Raw genomic sequence first — 15,873 nt, forward strand, 5'->3', positions numbered from 1 at the left:
AGTTACTGCAGGTCATGTTAAGCTCAATACATGGTAAAAAAATCATCTTAGTCTCCGTTATCTCCTTGGCATTGGGACTCTAGAAACACGCCACTTTTGATAAAGCTTCAACCGGAAGTGACTTTTCAAAGGTTAAGAAAGCATTTTCATTAACCCATTTCCTAACCTTAATCCAATTCTCCTAACCTGCTGTGTTAGTTATCCTAACCCGTCTGCCAGTTTTCCTAACTTTCTCCAAGAAAGGCACTTTCTGTCGCAGTGGCTTGTTTTTAGGGCTTCTCTTGACAAAACATATGTTGAAAGACTAAATGTGCCAAGTTCATATGTCCAGAAGATGCATGGTCATTTAAAGGCAGTCTTTTTACTGACGGTAAGGAAGAGGAGTTTACCAAATTACTGTTACTATATATACCATGATTGAATTAATTCACCAAACATTACCTGATGACAGAACTGGTAATTGTGTATATCTTAGTTGTCATGTAATGAATACGTTTGAAACGGGGACTTAATGACCTCTTAATTTGGTTATTTAAACCCCCTCATTAAGTGAAACTACCATAAATTCTCATGTTTTCCCCCAAAGATGTTTGCTGTCAAAATCGGATCTGATGACTGAAAAAGGCCCGATGGGATTGTTAATTTGAGTGCATGGATTTTGAAGGCACTGTGTTTATTGGCATTGAAATATCAGTTGGACTGGCTCAAGTCCACTGTACATCACTTTGTACTTTGTTCATAACATTCAAAATCGACAGCAGGCAAGCCATTAGCCCACAATGAACTACAAGTTCCTTAAGTGAGAGTGGCCAAAAATATGAATTTAGTAGGGCTGTGACAAGTACCACTGTTTTCAATAGGACAAATGTAAACACGAAGCAGACCGAACTCTTTTTGGCCCTTTACACCTGTACGTATCTAAGTGTATGCTATAGCTTGGAAAATCAATAACTCTGGATGACTGTTTTCAACATTAGGGCTTTTGTCCTAAAGTTAAATCTGCTTCGTGTTTTGTTTCCTTGCCCGGATGACGAGTATCGCGACGCTGGTATCGCCCCGGCCCTAAAATTTAGCATAACAGGGAGTGTCTTCTAAGTGGATTTTTAAAATACAGATATACTTGTTTATTTTAGCCAAAATGGTTTCCATAAACCCAGAAGTTTTTTTTCCTAAAGGATTTTCCTAAACCTATTGGCTATTTTAAATCAATCCCAATGTCTGGGAAAGGGGGTTCATTGATGAGTGGTGCTGTTTAGCCCATTTTAATGCATCATCACTGCAAGGGATCTTGTTCCTTATGTGATAATGCGCTAAGGAGCTTTTGTGGACAGAGGAGCACATGCAATTTTTTTCAACCTGAGTGTCGGTTCTTCTATAGGCTCTTGTTGTTCATGAGATGTGATTGGGACAGCGATTCACCTACCATTGCTTCCAGACAAGGAGAGGCAGAGCGAGGCTGGCCAATGTTTTCAGGTATGGCAAAACACTTGAAGTGGAGTTCTCCTGGAGTTGTCCCATAACTCAGGTTATTTCCTATAGCAAAGCCTAAGAATTCCCATTTAATAATGAAACCGGATAATACAGGTCTGATTGTTGTGGTGCACTCAAGCCATTTTTACGCAAAGACTGAGCGTATTCGTTGATCATTTTTTTCTTCATAATGTTCCTTATTCTTTGCTCTAGTCTCCAGCTCTTGTGTTCCCTCCCTCTGGGGCCTGTCCTCAAGGGTGTCCCCAGTGCACCGTTGTTGAGCATTTTTGTCAACCCACATCTTTGCACTCCGCAGGGGGCCTCTGCCATAGTGGACACTGCTCGGCCTGCCCCCCCCCCTCCCCCCTCTGCAGCTGTTTCCAAATCCAGCCCTCGATTCGGATCGTCTTGCTTTTTAATATGACGCCCGTGCGGGACAGTCCCTGGCCTGGTGGTCGATTGCGAAGGCGGCAGAATTTAGTTGTTCTCCAGATCTTCACCGGACTGGGTTTGAGAGCCATGATTATGAATGGGGGGACCATTCAGTTTGAATAGGGTCTCTACACTGCTGTATATAAAACCTAATCCCTAGTATTATCACTAACTGTATATGCTGGGGTTTCGGTGTAGGCTGTGAGGGGCCATTCATATGAATGCGATGTGGACACTACATTGTCTATGTATTATGTCTCATTCAATGTTCACAATGTTGGTCCTGAATAACTGCCCTGTAGAGCAACGAATATTTTAATGAATAGGATTTATTGATTTGTTTATGCAGGGCTGTCCATAGAAAAATGTATTCAATTACATATGGTGCAATCTCTGTTTTCACCGGTCTGAGTAAGTCAAAAATTGAGGCAAATGATTTAATGAAATGCAAGCCTTTTATTATAGTTGATATAGTTTGTTTGGTCATTTAACAATACGTGTGTTTTACTATGAGGGTTCTATCTGAGCAGGGTGTGTGTGTGGGAGGGTGTTTAGCTCTCTCTCCTCTCTCTCTCTCTCTCTCTCTCTCTCTCTCACTCTCACTCTCACTCTCACTCTCACTCACACTCACTCACTCATCCCCCCCCCCCCCCCCCTCTTAAGCTCCAGTTTTGTTAAGCAGGTGTACTGTTCCATTCCAGGTAAACAAACCCCTTATGGGAGGGACTGGACCTCTCTCACCTTTCCTGCAGATGAGCTGTTATACTGTAACCACCATGCTGGGATATCTACCTTAATCTCTTTTTAATAGTCCCAAGGAGGAACCCAGTCTGCCAGTCCCTCTCAGTTGAAGTTCTTCTGAGGTTGTAGTTAGTAGGAGGAATGATTCAGCGTTGAAACTGATGTCGATTTGTCTTCTGGTTGAGAATGTTTGTGTTGGTTAATGTCTAATAAGAGCTTAGTATTTTTAATATGATTTATTCAGCCCACTTGAATGCTTGTAATATAGCATGGATGTATGGGTAACGGTTGTTGTATTATGTAGAACTGTTTTAAGGAGAGGATGTCTGTAAAAAAAATATTAAGACAGGAAACGCTGATTTACAGTTCTTGAGACAATTAGGGTATTACGCGCATAGTCTTTTTTCAGGGGTGAAAGCGTTGAAGTGAACTCAAATATTAAAGTATCATGTCATGTAAGATTTTTTTTAAATTGTAGTCTGCAGCTATAGTTTGATTATTTATTGAAGTAAAATTAGTCGTTTTAAATGGAATTGTAAAAAGGCCTACTCTGTTTTAAACACAATTAATCTCTGCCGTTATGAATCATTATCAATAACCTTCCTATACAGGGTATTTGAATATTGCACCCTTTTAAAAAAGCCGTTAAAAAAATATATATGTATCGTAATTTTATGCAAAAGCATATAAGAACCTTTTAATTTAGTTGTTGTAGGTTTACAAGATAAAACTGAAATCCTGAGCTCTATTTCATACAACTACTTTGATATTTCGCCCTTCAAAATGTTTGCTAAATATTGGAAGGAAATCTATAGCCTATGTAAAGGCTATTGTTTAATTCATACACTTGAAATGAACAAATACTGGCATAAATAGTTTTTCAATATGGTTGAGCAGGGTGACTCTTGATGTGTCCATAGCTTTACCAGACAGAAAAATGAAAGGTTAATGCATAGATAAGCAAATCATCTAATCCATGCGTTACCCCATTTCAATTAATTTAATTCCTCTTTGTAAAGAATGGTCACTATCCACTGGCCCTGCAAGCTGAAGACTCTTAGTGTAATAAATGTTGAAATGCATTACATGTAAATCCATGTGAGAACGAATCCTATTCAGAGAGGGGGGACATTTCATTTGGGAAAGGGGACAAATGTAGGAAGGGGTCCCTCCTAAAAAAGCAGCTGTTTCCACAATCTTTTTTTGTGCCCAGTCACTCACCTTTTCACTATCTCTGCGTTCAAAACACCCCGTTCCATTTATAATCCATATATTTTCCATTCGAGTCCACATTCGCCAGAGCCAAACTTGCCCAGCTTTTCGGACCATCCCCTTATAGTTGATGGGAAGAAAGGCGGAGTGCATGGCTGTCAAACTGTCCTCAAAACACCATGAACGATTGATTTGCAGCACTTTTCAGCCCCCTGACATTACTTGGAGAGGAACTGAATAGGAAACCCGCGAGCCGGGGATGGAATAAAGATGTTCTCTGCTGGAAGAGAAGGAAAACTGCTCATTTACCTCCAGTCCATCAAGCCAAAAAATAGAGGAAAAAACAGAACTGTGGCTATTGAGAAGAAAGGGGCTGTATATACTCATCTAAATGCTGTCACAATGTACTGAAGGGCTATGAACATCCATGAATATTAAACCGCGTACTACAACAAGGGATAGAGAGGTGAACCGGCTTTGCATTGGGACAATGCGGTAAAAGCACGTTAAGCTTGTTTCTAATCTTTTATTCCCGCACTACAACTCCCTGGAAGAAATTGTTTATTGCCCACCACATGAATACAGAATGCATGAGAAAGAACGTTTAAGCAACTCCCAGACCCGATGACCTAATTTTGATGACAGACAAACGTTTAAACTAATTGTTGAACCAGTTAAAAGTTGACAGCGTTTTCATTCTGTTTAAATAAACGTGGGACTCAAACCCTGAATTGTCCTATAGGCCATTTGAATGGAATATGAAAACATGATTTTGACATGTTTAGCCGTATTTTATAGGAGACATTTGCTCTAGGTTATGATATGTTATACATATTTCAATTGTATTAATAGGCCCTAACATAGAAATGTTGATTTTATATGTCGATTTGTATATTCGACTAAATCTAGTGCTAAACTGGCGACGAGGTTGTTTTTTTGGAATGAGTTTCATGGAGAAAAAAAAATCGTATCTGGTTGGTGTGTGAAAGGTGTTGAATAATTGTCAGTGTCTTAAACAAAATGTGTGATACTCCCCTAATTGTTTTTTGATCGTTGAGGCCTATTTTACCATCGGATGCGCACAAAAACGTGCATGTGTGCAGTTAGAGATAATCCATTAATATTGCTGAGTAGCATTGGCTACTTGTCCGTCTCTCCATTTCACTTACTCACTCACTCATTCAATTAAATTCTCTCTCTCTTTTCTCTCTCTCCCTCTCTCTCTCTCTTTCTCTCTCTCACACGCACACACACCCTCCGTCTCTCGCTCTTTCTCTCTCTCTCTCTCTGAAAGGGGAGGACCGCCTAATAGAAGGGTCTTTTCTTCTGCTGGGGCAGGTCTATACGATAAGGGGAGTGTTGTTAATAGCTAATCAGAGAGGGGTCAGACCAGCCACATAGCCTACTGTATAAAGAGGACCCTCACTGCGAAAGGACGGAACATTTTCCAACCAGCCGTCTCACGGGAGGGAATATCCACTGTACATGTAGAGGCTTTCATATCTGACACCGCTGGCAGTAGTTTGCGAGATGGGCTCGGTATTACCCGCAGAGGCTTTAGCCCTAAAGTCTGGATTTAAATGTCAGAGTCGGTCCTTATCTGATATTATCACCTCAGACATTCTGCACAGTTTCTTGTATGGAAGGTGGAGAAATGTGATCGGGGAGCATCTGATGGAGGATAGACAGAGTAGCATCAGTCCCAAGACAGCCTTCACAGCTGAGGTCCTCGCGCAGTCCTTCGCCGGAGGTAAGTTGCCCCTTTTGGAATTCTTCCAATAACACCAGCCACGAGCCCAGGCCTGTTGCAATGTTTAACATCCTAATATTTGGACATTTGTTTTTGTAGTAATTATACCAAATTGTGACAAATAATGAACTTTGACATTGTACGTTTTATTTGACTATAACATTTACATTTGAGTAATTTAGCAGCCGTTCTTATCCAGAGCGACTTCATTCATCATAACATACAGTAGCTAGGTGGGACAACCACATATCACAGGCATAGCAAATAGGCCTACACTTGTCCTCAATAAAGAAGCTATCAACAAAGTCAGAGCTAGAGGGGAGGGGGGTCAAGTGCAAATGTTGGTTCAGGGAAGTTTTTCTTTTATATGTATTTATTGGCGGTGGGGATTACTTAAGATACCATTTGAAGAGGTAGGGTTTCAGGTGCTTTCGGAAGATGGGCAGAGGCTCTGCTGTCCTAGCTTCAGGGGAAGCTGGTTCCAGCATTGGAGTGCCAGGGCAGAGAAGAACTTGGACTGGGCTGAGCGGGAGCTGCCCTCACGAGTCTTACCTAAAACAAAAATAGCCTATATTTACTTTTTTTTATTTCACAACTTCTGTCTGTTGTTAGCCTATGGCAAGAAAAGGACCCCCTTGACAATCATTTACTAAAAAGTGTTAAAATAGGCCTTTAGTTAGAATGTATTCAGCCAAATAACATTAGTCAGGTCTCATCATGCATGTCGTTGAGAGTGAACCAAAAAAGTGGGAACGTTCACTCCTCTGTTCTTCTCAAGGTCTCTGTGACTTTTTCATTAGGTCTACTGTTCTCCTGTATTTTCCTTCATTGGCCCTTTTATTTCCACCCATTTAACGCATTAACTAATTTAGCGCGTTGAGACCTTGCATTTAGAAGCTTGTTAGGCGTGTAACTGTTGCTGACTGAAAGACGAAGGTTATTCAATTCATTTGGTTAACTTTGTGCCTGACCTGAGAAAGTTTCCACTTAAACCGAGGGGAGAGAAAGGTTCCCTTTCTTTGATGTCCTGGATTTTATCCCGCATTCACCAATCTCCCGGAAGTCTATTTTCCTCCTTTGGCAGCTATGGGGCTCCGGCACTTTTCACTTTCGGTTCCCCAGATAATGCGCGGTGAAGGCTAAATCTATTGCCATTCATACCATGTCAACCATCTAATCGCCTTTCCATTTTTTTGTATGAGAAATTCCTGGGTCTTTTAAACAAGTCCTCATTTAATTCAGCGCAAATGTATTGCTAGAATGTTCTTAAAGGATAATGGATTTGGAATTAGCCGTTTCTTTCAGTTGGACATAATGAATATCGCATCTGAAGCATGACCGATTGCTGGACCCTGAGCAATAGAATACCATTTAACCTCTATTCAGGCCGTCTTTTCGCAGTGTTAAATACATTTTCTTTTGATTTTGACATTAAATAATCCAAAGAGTTTTATTTTTTTACGTTTTGAATGAGAATGAAAATGATTTCCGAGTTTTTTCTTCTTTTCAACAAACGTTCAATTCATCAATTTAATCGAATTAAACGGTGGATAAGAAGTTGCTTAATATTTCATGACCAAAATAAGATGCTAAATATTTGCTATGTTGGCAAAATGTTAAATACCTAAATCATGAGAAGCATAAACATTATTTAAGACCACACACTGTTTAAGATGTTCCAATTCATAAAGTTTTATCAAACGGTTATCAAAGCATCATATTAGGTACATTTTTTATTCGAAATATGTGTTTTATATATATATATCAACCATTTTGCTTTTTGGCCTTTATGTAAAGGACATGCAATAATATTAGCACTAATGCACAATGTCTGACTTAAACCACTCCTATCCTCAATCTATTTTAGGCAAATTGTTTAGCTTGGTTACTATTTCATACATTTCTCTTTCATGCATGGATGAATTGACGAAATTCACAACTTGATGAATTGTACACAGAAGTAAAATAATCTATTTTTCTCTTCCCTGCAGAGGTTCAGAAGCTCTCCAGCCTGGTGCTGCCCAGTGAGGTGATCATTGCCCAGAGCTCTATCCCTGGCGAGGGCCTGGGCATTTTCTCCAAGACCTGGATCAAGGCGGGCACAGAGATGGGTCCGTTCACTGGCAGGGTAATCTCCCCTGAGCACGTAGACCTGCTCAAGAACAACAACCTCATGTGGGAGGTGAGAATCAGCTGGGCAGCTATAGGGATTGATCTGCTTTCACAATTAGGCAGGGAATAATGGAAGCAAGGCAACAATGGATCTCTGTGTATGCCATGTTTTTGTGGGGGAAGCACAGGTTTAAGGGGGGCATCATCTGCCTTGTTCACAAGCTGTATGTACAAGAAGCTATATGTTAACATTGTACCAGACTCATAAGATTTTGCTTTTGTTCTTATAGGTGTTCAACGGGGATGGCACGGTGCGCTACTTCATTGATGCCAGCCAGGAGGACCATCGCAGCTGGATGACCTATATCAAGTGTGCACGCAACGAACAGGAGCAGAACCTGGAGGTGGTGCAGATCGGCAGCAGCATCTTCTACAGAGCTGCAGAGGTGAGAACCAAGCCAGATACTATCACTCCAAACTGACATGAAGCCTCTGGCATGTCAGCGTTTTATGTTGTTGCTGAAATAATGACAAGTTCTGCTGTTAAGCCCATTCGTTTGTAGGCCTTCATTGTTGGTGTCAAATCTATAGCAATTGAATTTCCCCTTGCCCATATAGAAGTAAGGGCAACCTATTGTCATCTACTGAACAGCGCAACCTTCTGGCGTTCCCGGTACTCCTGTTCAGTTTGAACATTTTCCTACTCTTGCTCTCTACAGACTATCCCCCCAGACCAGGAGCTGCTGGTGTGGTATGGAAACTCCCACAACACCTTCCTTGGTATTCCCGGCGTTCCCGGTACTGAGGAGCATCAGAGAAAGAGCCGGAATGGTGAGACCCTTGCCCCTCAGGCTACAGAGGGGTGGGGACAAAGACTGGCATTTGGGCAGCCACTCATGACCTCTTTAGAGCTGATTAATGTGGCTGTGGATAAACTGTATGGGCCTATTGAGTATTTAGAAAACCATATAACAGGCTTCTTTATCTGTGGGGCCAGTGTTTATGGGCTCTGCTGCAGACAACAGATTTACATCACTCTTATTTATTGCAAAGTACTGAAAATACACTGATTCTATCCCATGTTAAATTCAACATTAGAAACGTCAGTCACATTAATTTGTGAATCAAATAACTCAGTCACTCTGCTTCTACTTTCCCCTGACAGAGGACTCTCACTCCTGTGACGGCTCTTCATCTTGCTCCCCCTCCTCCTCTTCTTCCTCGTCTGTGACCAGCCGCATGCGCTGCGTCATCTGCCACCGGGGCTTCAACTCTCGTAGCAACCTGCGCTCCCACATGCGCATCCACACCCTGGACAAGCCGTTCGTCTGCCGCTTCTGCAACCGCCGCTTCAGCCAGTCGTCCACCCTGCGCAACCACGTGCGCCTGCACACCGGAGAGCGCCCCTACAAGTGCCACGTGTGCCAGAGCGCCTACTCCCAACTGGCAGGGCTACGGGCACACCAGAAGAGTGCCAGGCACAGACCAGGGGCGGCGGGCGCAGACACTGCCTCCCAAGTCTCACCTCCTCCCCCACCGATCAACAGCCTGACCCAACACCAGGTCCCCCTGGTTCACCATATCCCCACCATAGTGCTATGACAGCAGAGAGGAGAGAGAGACACTTGCTAATGCAAACTACACTTGACCCATGCACACCTGGGTCACAGGTTGCTCTCTCTCTCTCTCTCTTAGGGGATGGGCAGCCACTCTTTACTCGTGTGGCAGGTATTGCAATAACTTTGTGTTGGGCCAGAGAGTATGACTGGGTTTATGCCTGGTGGGTTGAACTGATGGTACAGACATTCTTAAATACTTTTTACTGGTTGCCTTATTTACAATCTAGTCTCCTTAGACTTACTGGATATTATGTTTGTAATTCTCACAAAAAAGGTCTCATGTAGAGGGTCAACTGTTAGAGTCAACTGTTCTACTAGTGCCTGCACAAAGAACCTGAACAAAGGACTGAATGTTGGTTTCAAGAGTATTTTGAGAGTAACTGTCAGTTTGTCTTTGTTTGTATACTCAAAACAGTATTGCAAGGACGCAGGAGACCAAAGGAAATGGTGTTCTATTCAAGTCAATAATTCAATTGGTAAAGACAAGTACTCTGTATTTCAGATAATTATGTTTTACCATAACAAGTTAAGATTTTGGGTGGTTCTGTCATGAATTCAACTTTACATCCTGTCAACTTAGCCCCACCAACTCAGGGAGACGGTTGCTTGAATAGTAAAGTAGCAAAGGAGAATTCAAATGAAATATACAGTATGTAGAAATTGGAGAGCAGCAGTGTACATTCATTTCAGACATGTCAAAATTTGACACTGTGTAATAGACACTTTATTTCTGTATATTCATGTAAAGCGTTGTTTAATTCTGAACTGTATGTGAATGTAAATACATATGCGCTTTCCTTATATTCTAAATAAATAGAGTCTCCAGACTCCAGAGCTCCCAACTGCAGCTGGAGCCAAACTCCATCAAGAGGAAGAAACTGTTAGACAGGGCAGAGAGAGGCACAATATGATCACACCTAACAGCAATACTGAAATCCACAAGATAAGTACAAATAATACAGACAGAATATTCCAACGAAATAACAACACAGCAAAAAGACTAGATTTATCTGGGGTGTTCCCCATACTGGAGCCATGTTGAGGCATTGGGTCCAGTGTAGCAGTGACAGAAGTGCAGGAGACAGTAGCCTCAGGGAGGAGGCTGGCTGGGACAGAGGCTCCAGGGCAGCTGTGTTGGAAAAATCTTCTCTCAGCCTCATTGCAAAATGTGTAGAATTGTATGAGATTAGCTATAAAACTGCACATTTTTCTCTTTGCACAAAGGCAAAATGTGTACATTTGCAGGAAGTTGGCTCAAATTTCCGCAGGCCCACCCACCAACAAATTTCTGGCTACACTACTGCTCCAGAGACTCCATCAGGACTAGTAGGCCAGGTTGGAGATTCGGTCTGACCTGTTAATGAATGGCAGACAAACATGCAAGTAACAAACCAAAATATGTTTTACATGTTATATTCCTTTTCATTCAAAAATGTCTTACTGATCACTCTGACACTTACCTGTCTCAAACAGAAGTTGCCAGCGTGTTTTTAGTTTTAACACCACCTTGGCTTCCAGGTGGCCTTCATACACTACTCTCTCTGCCAGAGTTTTTGGTTTGAAGACATTGGAATTCATTTTACACGATTTAAGCTTGCTTAGCAAAATTGTGTTATGAATGTAAATGTGTGTCTGCTGAAAAATCAGCATGTTTGGTTCTGTTTCCAGGGGGATTTTAATTATGAGGTAGCTAAAGGCCACTTCCCAAATCTGGTTGAATCAACGTTGTCCACGTAATAAAAAAAAACAATATTAATCACTGTGATGACGTTGAATCAATGTGGAAAACGGATTGGTATTTGCAAATCATCAACGTAAAGGAATTTCGTATTTTTTCTGCCAACTTTTAACCAAGCCCTGCTGCCGTCAGATGGCGCTATAATTCCTGATTTCGTTTGACATTGGAGAATAACGTTGTTGTTGTTGATTTCACGTTGAAGTCACGTTTGTTGACTTAACCAAATGTAAATTAAAACTAGATTTGAAATTACGTCTGTGCCCAGCGGGAGACTATTCCACAGAACTAGAATGAGATTCTAGTTTATGGGGATAGTCATCAGTGACAATGACTGGGGTTAACATTGGTTTGGAAGAATACATACAAATAATACATTTATTGTTTTAATATGTGATTTTGTGTTTGTTTATTTATTGCCCTTTTTACACCTAATAATAATAAAAAATGCTGAAGGTGGGTTGAAGTACTGCTTCACGTTCACCTGATGGCGCAAGAAACTAAAAATAATCTCCAGCGTTCTTACGTAAACAATGTTTTTTGCAAAGCAGTTTGAAATATTGTGAAATAACTTATAAAATGAATGAATGTCCAGAGGCATTATTTAGATTTTGTGAAAATCCGCAAAGGTAAATTCCAATGAGTGGTAAATTCTGGAAGTATCTGATGACGTCAATTACAAGCGCCGTTTGAGTTAACAGAACAGAATTCAGAAAGCATGGCTGCGAATATGAGATTGCCAACTATTCGGAAACAAGTATCGTTATCATCCTCTCTGTCTGCTTTGGATGGAAAAGATCTAGTTGTTCCCGGTGATGTGATCACATCAGATACAGGGTTTATGAGGTATGTCTACAAGCTTGTATGAACATCACGAGAACAAGGTAACAGTCTGTCCACATGCTGCTCCCATCTAATACAATTTTGAATCTGAGTTTTATCTCTTTACTGTAAATCAATATTAATCGACGTCTTTACCTCTTTGCTTTGGATAGGTAGCTAGCTATATAGCTAGGAAGCTATTGATTGATATTGACTAGATATCTCAGGTCTCACTTGTTAGTGCATAAATACACTACATGATCAAAAGTATGTGGACACCTGCTCGTCGAACATCTCATTCCAAAATCATGAAACAGCCCCTGTCAGCAACTGGTGTGGCTGAAATGGCTGAATACAATAATTTAAAGGGACGTCCACATACTTTTGTGTATATATAGTGTAATATTCTGCAAGTGTCACTCGTAGAGTAGCTAAGGTTAGGCTTACCTATTTACTTGATTATTGTTAATATAGTTTCTCTTAAATTAATCATATAACTTATACCAAGTTAATTTGAATGATGTTGACGGGCAGTAATTTACGTGCATACAGGACATTGAAAGTGGGTATATAGTCTAGTCATGACTAGACCATAGATGCTTTTCATTCTAGGGGTCATGGGACTTACATGGATGAAGAAAAACTAACAGCCTCTGTGGCAGGAGAGGTGGAGAGAGTGAACAAGCTCATCTGTGTACGGCCGCTCAAGACCAGGTAAGTGGACCAGGTGCCACAGTAATGTCTGTAATCCTAGGGTTAGATTTACCCCACTGGTTAGCTACTGACTCTGTTTTAATACAACTTTTCCATTGCGCAGCATCTGCTTTTATTGTTTACAGACTCTTTGTCTGTAAAAAAAACAATCACTTTTTATCACTTGTGCCATCTTTATCTGTTCTTATTCCCAGGTTCAACGGGGAGGTTGGAGATGTGGTGGTTGGGAGGATCACAGAGGTATGTTTCTGTTTGAAGTGGTGACCGAGTCAGTAAAGCTAATAGTGCCCTGGGGTGATCGTGCTTCTCCTGGTTGGAGCTTAGTGTTTGTCTGCCGTTTTGTAGGTGCAGCAGAAGCGCTGGAAGGTGGACACCAACTCCAGACAGGACTCTGTGTTGCTGCTGTCCTCTGTCAATCTGCCCGGAGGAGAGCTGGTGAGTGGAATGGACAGCATATATCTGGGAATTAGGAAATGTGTTTGGGTAATGTGTGCTTGTGCCTCTTAGCACCCGGTGCAACCAAGTAGTACTGACACTTGGTAAAACTTCTTTGGATATTTGTTTACGTTCTTTCTCGGTCTTACCATCAATCAATCTTTCTATATCTGTCCTTCTTAGAGGAGACGGTCAGCAGAAGATGAGCTCACCATGAGAGTCTACCTTCAGGAGGGGGACCTCATCAGTGTATCCTCTGATGTTTATCACCAACCTGGACCCTTCTGCCTTTATAATGTCCATCCTACCTTCCAGCCTACTCTACATGGAATTTTTTATTATGTTTAGATTCCCTTGGCTCTACCATCTACAAGTAGCATACTCTCATTGATTATGCATTATATTTTGTATGTAACTATGGTCAAAATTCTCCTTGACCGAGTTTGCGTTCAGGCAGAGGTACAGTCTGTTTTCTCAGATGGGGCGCTCTCTCTTCACACCCGCAGTTTAAAGTATGGAAAGGTAAAAAAAAATATTTTTTCTGTGTAAATACCCTTTTTTAAGTGATTGAAAATGTAAACCATTTTCCTATTATCTTATTCCTTTGCATCTACATCACATCAGTTGGGGCAAGGAGTTCTTGTGCAGCTATCTCCCTCTTTGATCAAGAGACAGAAAACCCACTTCCACAACCTGCCTTGTGGGGCCTCCATCATCCTGGGCAATAATGGCTTTGTGTGGCTGTACCCCACCCCAGGACATCAGGATGAGGAGGCTGGAGGATACTACACCAGTCTTGAGGTAAGAGCTGCCTGGGGCTACACAGCTTTGAGCGGGAATACAATGGATCCAACCTCTATGTAGATACACACACATTTTAGTAGCACTTCATTGTATCGTTCAACAAGACATAACGGCTTTACTTTCACTAGATTGTTATATTATCTACGCTGACCCTTCTGTTCCCCTTTTTCACCTCACTGTAACCTCTCCCCCTCTCCCTGCCTTGCCCTCTTAGCCTGTCTCTCTCTCAGATCGGGAGGTGATCTCACGGTTGAGGAACTGCTTGCTGGCCTTGGGGGCACACAAGGTGCTTCTGTACGACACCAGTGTGCTCTACTGTTACGAGTCATCACTCCCACACCAGGTAACACTGTCTATATTGATCTAGGTAATGGAAAGAGGATCTGAGGGAAGCAAACCTTTACATTCATTCAATTAGATCATTCTTTCAAAAGGGACTCGACCAAAGCCATTTTGTATGACACATGATCTATAGCCATCCAAGTCCTAATGATGTTGCATTTTTAGCTAATTTCATCAGACTTCAGAGTTCACAAAGCATATTGAGTTACAGGTTTCTCTCTTTCTAGATCAAGGATATCTTAAAACCAGAGGTGATGGAGGAGATTGTGATGATGACACGTCAGAAACTTGTCGAACTGGAGGGTTAGAGTACCAGATGCAACCTTCCTTAATGTAATGGAAGGTTTGTGTTCCCTGCATTCCAAGTTTAGGCATCAAGGCCTTAACCACATTGGGGACTGAACCTAAACCCAAGTTCTGAACTTGTCTCTCAAGCAGAAGATACCATGACCTGTATATCCCCTTTTTGATACAATCTTCTGGCTTCACCAGGAAATGTATTTCTCTGCAGTTTAGTTTACTAAGCTAAAAATATAAACACATCAAGTGTTGGTCTCATGTTTCATGAGCTGAAATTTAAAAAATCCAGAAATTTACCATGCACACAAAGTTTATTTCTCTCAATTTGTGTGCACAAATTTGTTCACATCCCTGTTAGTGAGCATCTCTCCTTTGCCAAGATAATCCAACCACCTGACAGCTGTGGCATATCAAGAATCTGATTAAACAGCATGATCATTGCACAGGTGCACCTTGTGCTGGGGACAATAAAAGGCCACTTTAAAATGTTCAGTTTTGTCACACAACACAATGCTACAGATGTCTCAAGTTTAGAGGGAGCATGCAATTGGCATGCTGACTGCAGGAATGTCCACCAGAGCTCTTACCAGATAATTTTATGTTAATTTCTCTACCATAAGCTGCCCCCAGTGTCGTTTTAGAGAATTTGGCCGTACGTCCAACCGGCCTCACATGTAACCACGCCAGCCCAGGACCTCCACATCTGGCTTCTTCACCTGTGGGATTGTCTGAGGGGAGGTGGTGAAGAGTATTTCTATCTGTAATAAAGAAACTTATTCTAATAGTCTGGGCCTGGCTCCCCAGTGGGTGGGCCTGGCTCCCCAGTGGGTGGGCCTGGCTCCCCAGTGGGTGGGCCTATGCTTTCTAAGGCCCATCCATGGCTGCACCCCTGCATAGTTGTGAAATCTATAGATTAGGGTGTAATTTACTTATTTACTTATATGAACTGTAATTCAGTAAACTTTGAAGTTGTTTATTTTTGTTAAGTATATAAACTATAGCTATGTTTCTCAATAGACACCTATATTGGAGAGGGATGGTAATTGATTTAATGAATTAAAATGTTCCTGCATTCTGCAACCAAGGACCCAGCTGTTCCTCATTTCTTTGTGGTTGTTTTTTAGAGAACTAGTAGAGGACTGTTGATAATGTGTCATACTTTTGTATGAATAACTACTCTTTCGAGAATTTAATACACAAACCTACTAATGCCTCAAGCTATCAGTGTGTGAAACCTTTCTCTTATCATGCTTGTAAGTAGTGCGTTTTTATTTAGAGGTTTCCCAATTAGATTATTTTACTTCAAGGGCACATGTAATGAGATCTCCTTGTGGAGGAATCTTAGACAGCCTCCCGATGTACATAAACAAAAAGTGTTTTTCCTC

General features: G+C 41.5%; 2 protein-coding genes across 2 annotated transcripts; both read left to right on the plus strand.

Moving 5' to 3' along the window:
• The first annotated feature begins 4,917 nt into the window (after positions 1-4,917).
• On the plus strand, positions 4,918-11,578 carry LOC109879872 (PR domain zinc finger protein 12-like). The gene is made up of 5 exons (XM_020472063.2): positions 4,918-5,605; positions 7,597-7,787; positions 8,008-8,163; positions 8,437-8,548; positions 8,883-11,578. Exons 1-5 carry the CDS (start codon positions 5,386-5,388, stop codon positions 9,317-9,319), a joined length of 1,116 nt encoding a protein of 371 aa, XP_020327652.1. The 5' UTR covers positions 4,918-5,385; the 3' UTR covers positions 9,320-11,578.
• Positions 11,579-11,737: 159 nt separating this feature from the next.
• Positions 11,738-15,601, plus strand: LOC109879866 (exosome complex component RRP4). Its single transcript, XM_020472045.2, has 9 exons — positions 11,738-11,917; positions 12,506-12,607; positions 12,802-12,847; positions 12,953-13,042; positions 13,226-13,291; positions 13,496-13,564; positions 13,667-13,843; positions 14,061-14,189; positions 14,416-15,601. Exons 1-9 carry the CDS (start codon positions 11,790-11,792, stop codon positions 14,494-14,496), a joined length of 888 nt encoding a protein of 295 aa, XP_020327634.1. The 5' UTR covers positions 11,738-11,789; the 3' UTR covers positions 14,497-15,601.
• The last annotated feature ends 272 nt before the right edge of the window (positions 15,602-15,873 follow it).

Source organism: Oncorhynchus kisutch, linkage group LG23, assembly GCF_002021735.2.
Source record: "Oncorhynchus kisutch isolate 150728-3 linkage group LG23, Okis_V2, whole genome shotgun sequence".
Lineage (NCBI taxonomy): Eukaryota > Metazoa > Chordata > Actinopteri > Salmoniformes > Salmonidae > Oncorhynchus > Oncorhynchus kisutch.

Coding starts and splice junctions, on each gene's coding strand:
- LOC109879866 (XM_020472045.2), top strand. CDS start 11,790: ATGGCTGCGAATATGAGATTGCCAACTATTCGGAAACAAGTATCGTTA. Junction 11,918..12,505: donor TCAGATACAGGGTTTATGAG/GTATGTCTACAA, acceptor TTTTCATTCTAG/GGGTCATGGGACTTACATGG. Junction 13,043..13,225: donor ATCTGCCCGGAGGAGAGCTG/GTGAGTGGAATG, acceptor TGTCCTTCTTAG/AGGAGACGGTCAGCAGAAGA.
- LOC109879872 (XM_020472063.2), top strand. CDS start 5,386: ATGGGCTCGGTATTACCCGCAGAGGCTTTAGCCCTAAAGTCTGGATTT. Junction 7,788..8,007: donor ACAACAACCTCATGTGGGAG/GTGAGAATCAGC, acceptor TTGTTCTTATAG/GTGTTCAACGGGGATGGCAC. Junction 8,549..8,882: donor TCAGAGAAAGAGCCGGAATG/GTGAGACCCTTG, acceptor TTCCCCTGACAG/AGGACTCTCACTCCTGTGAC.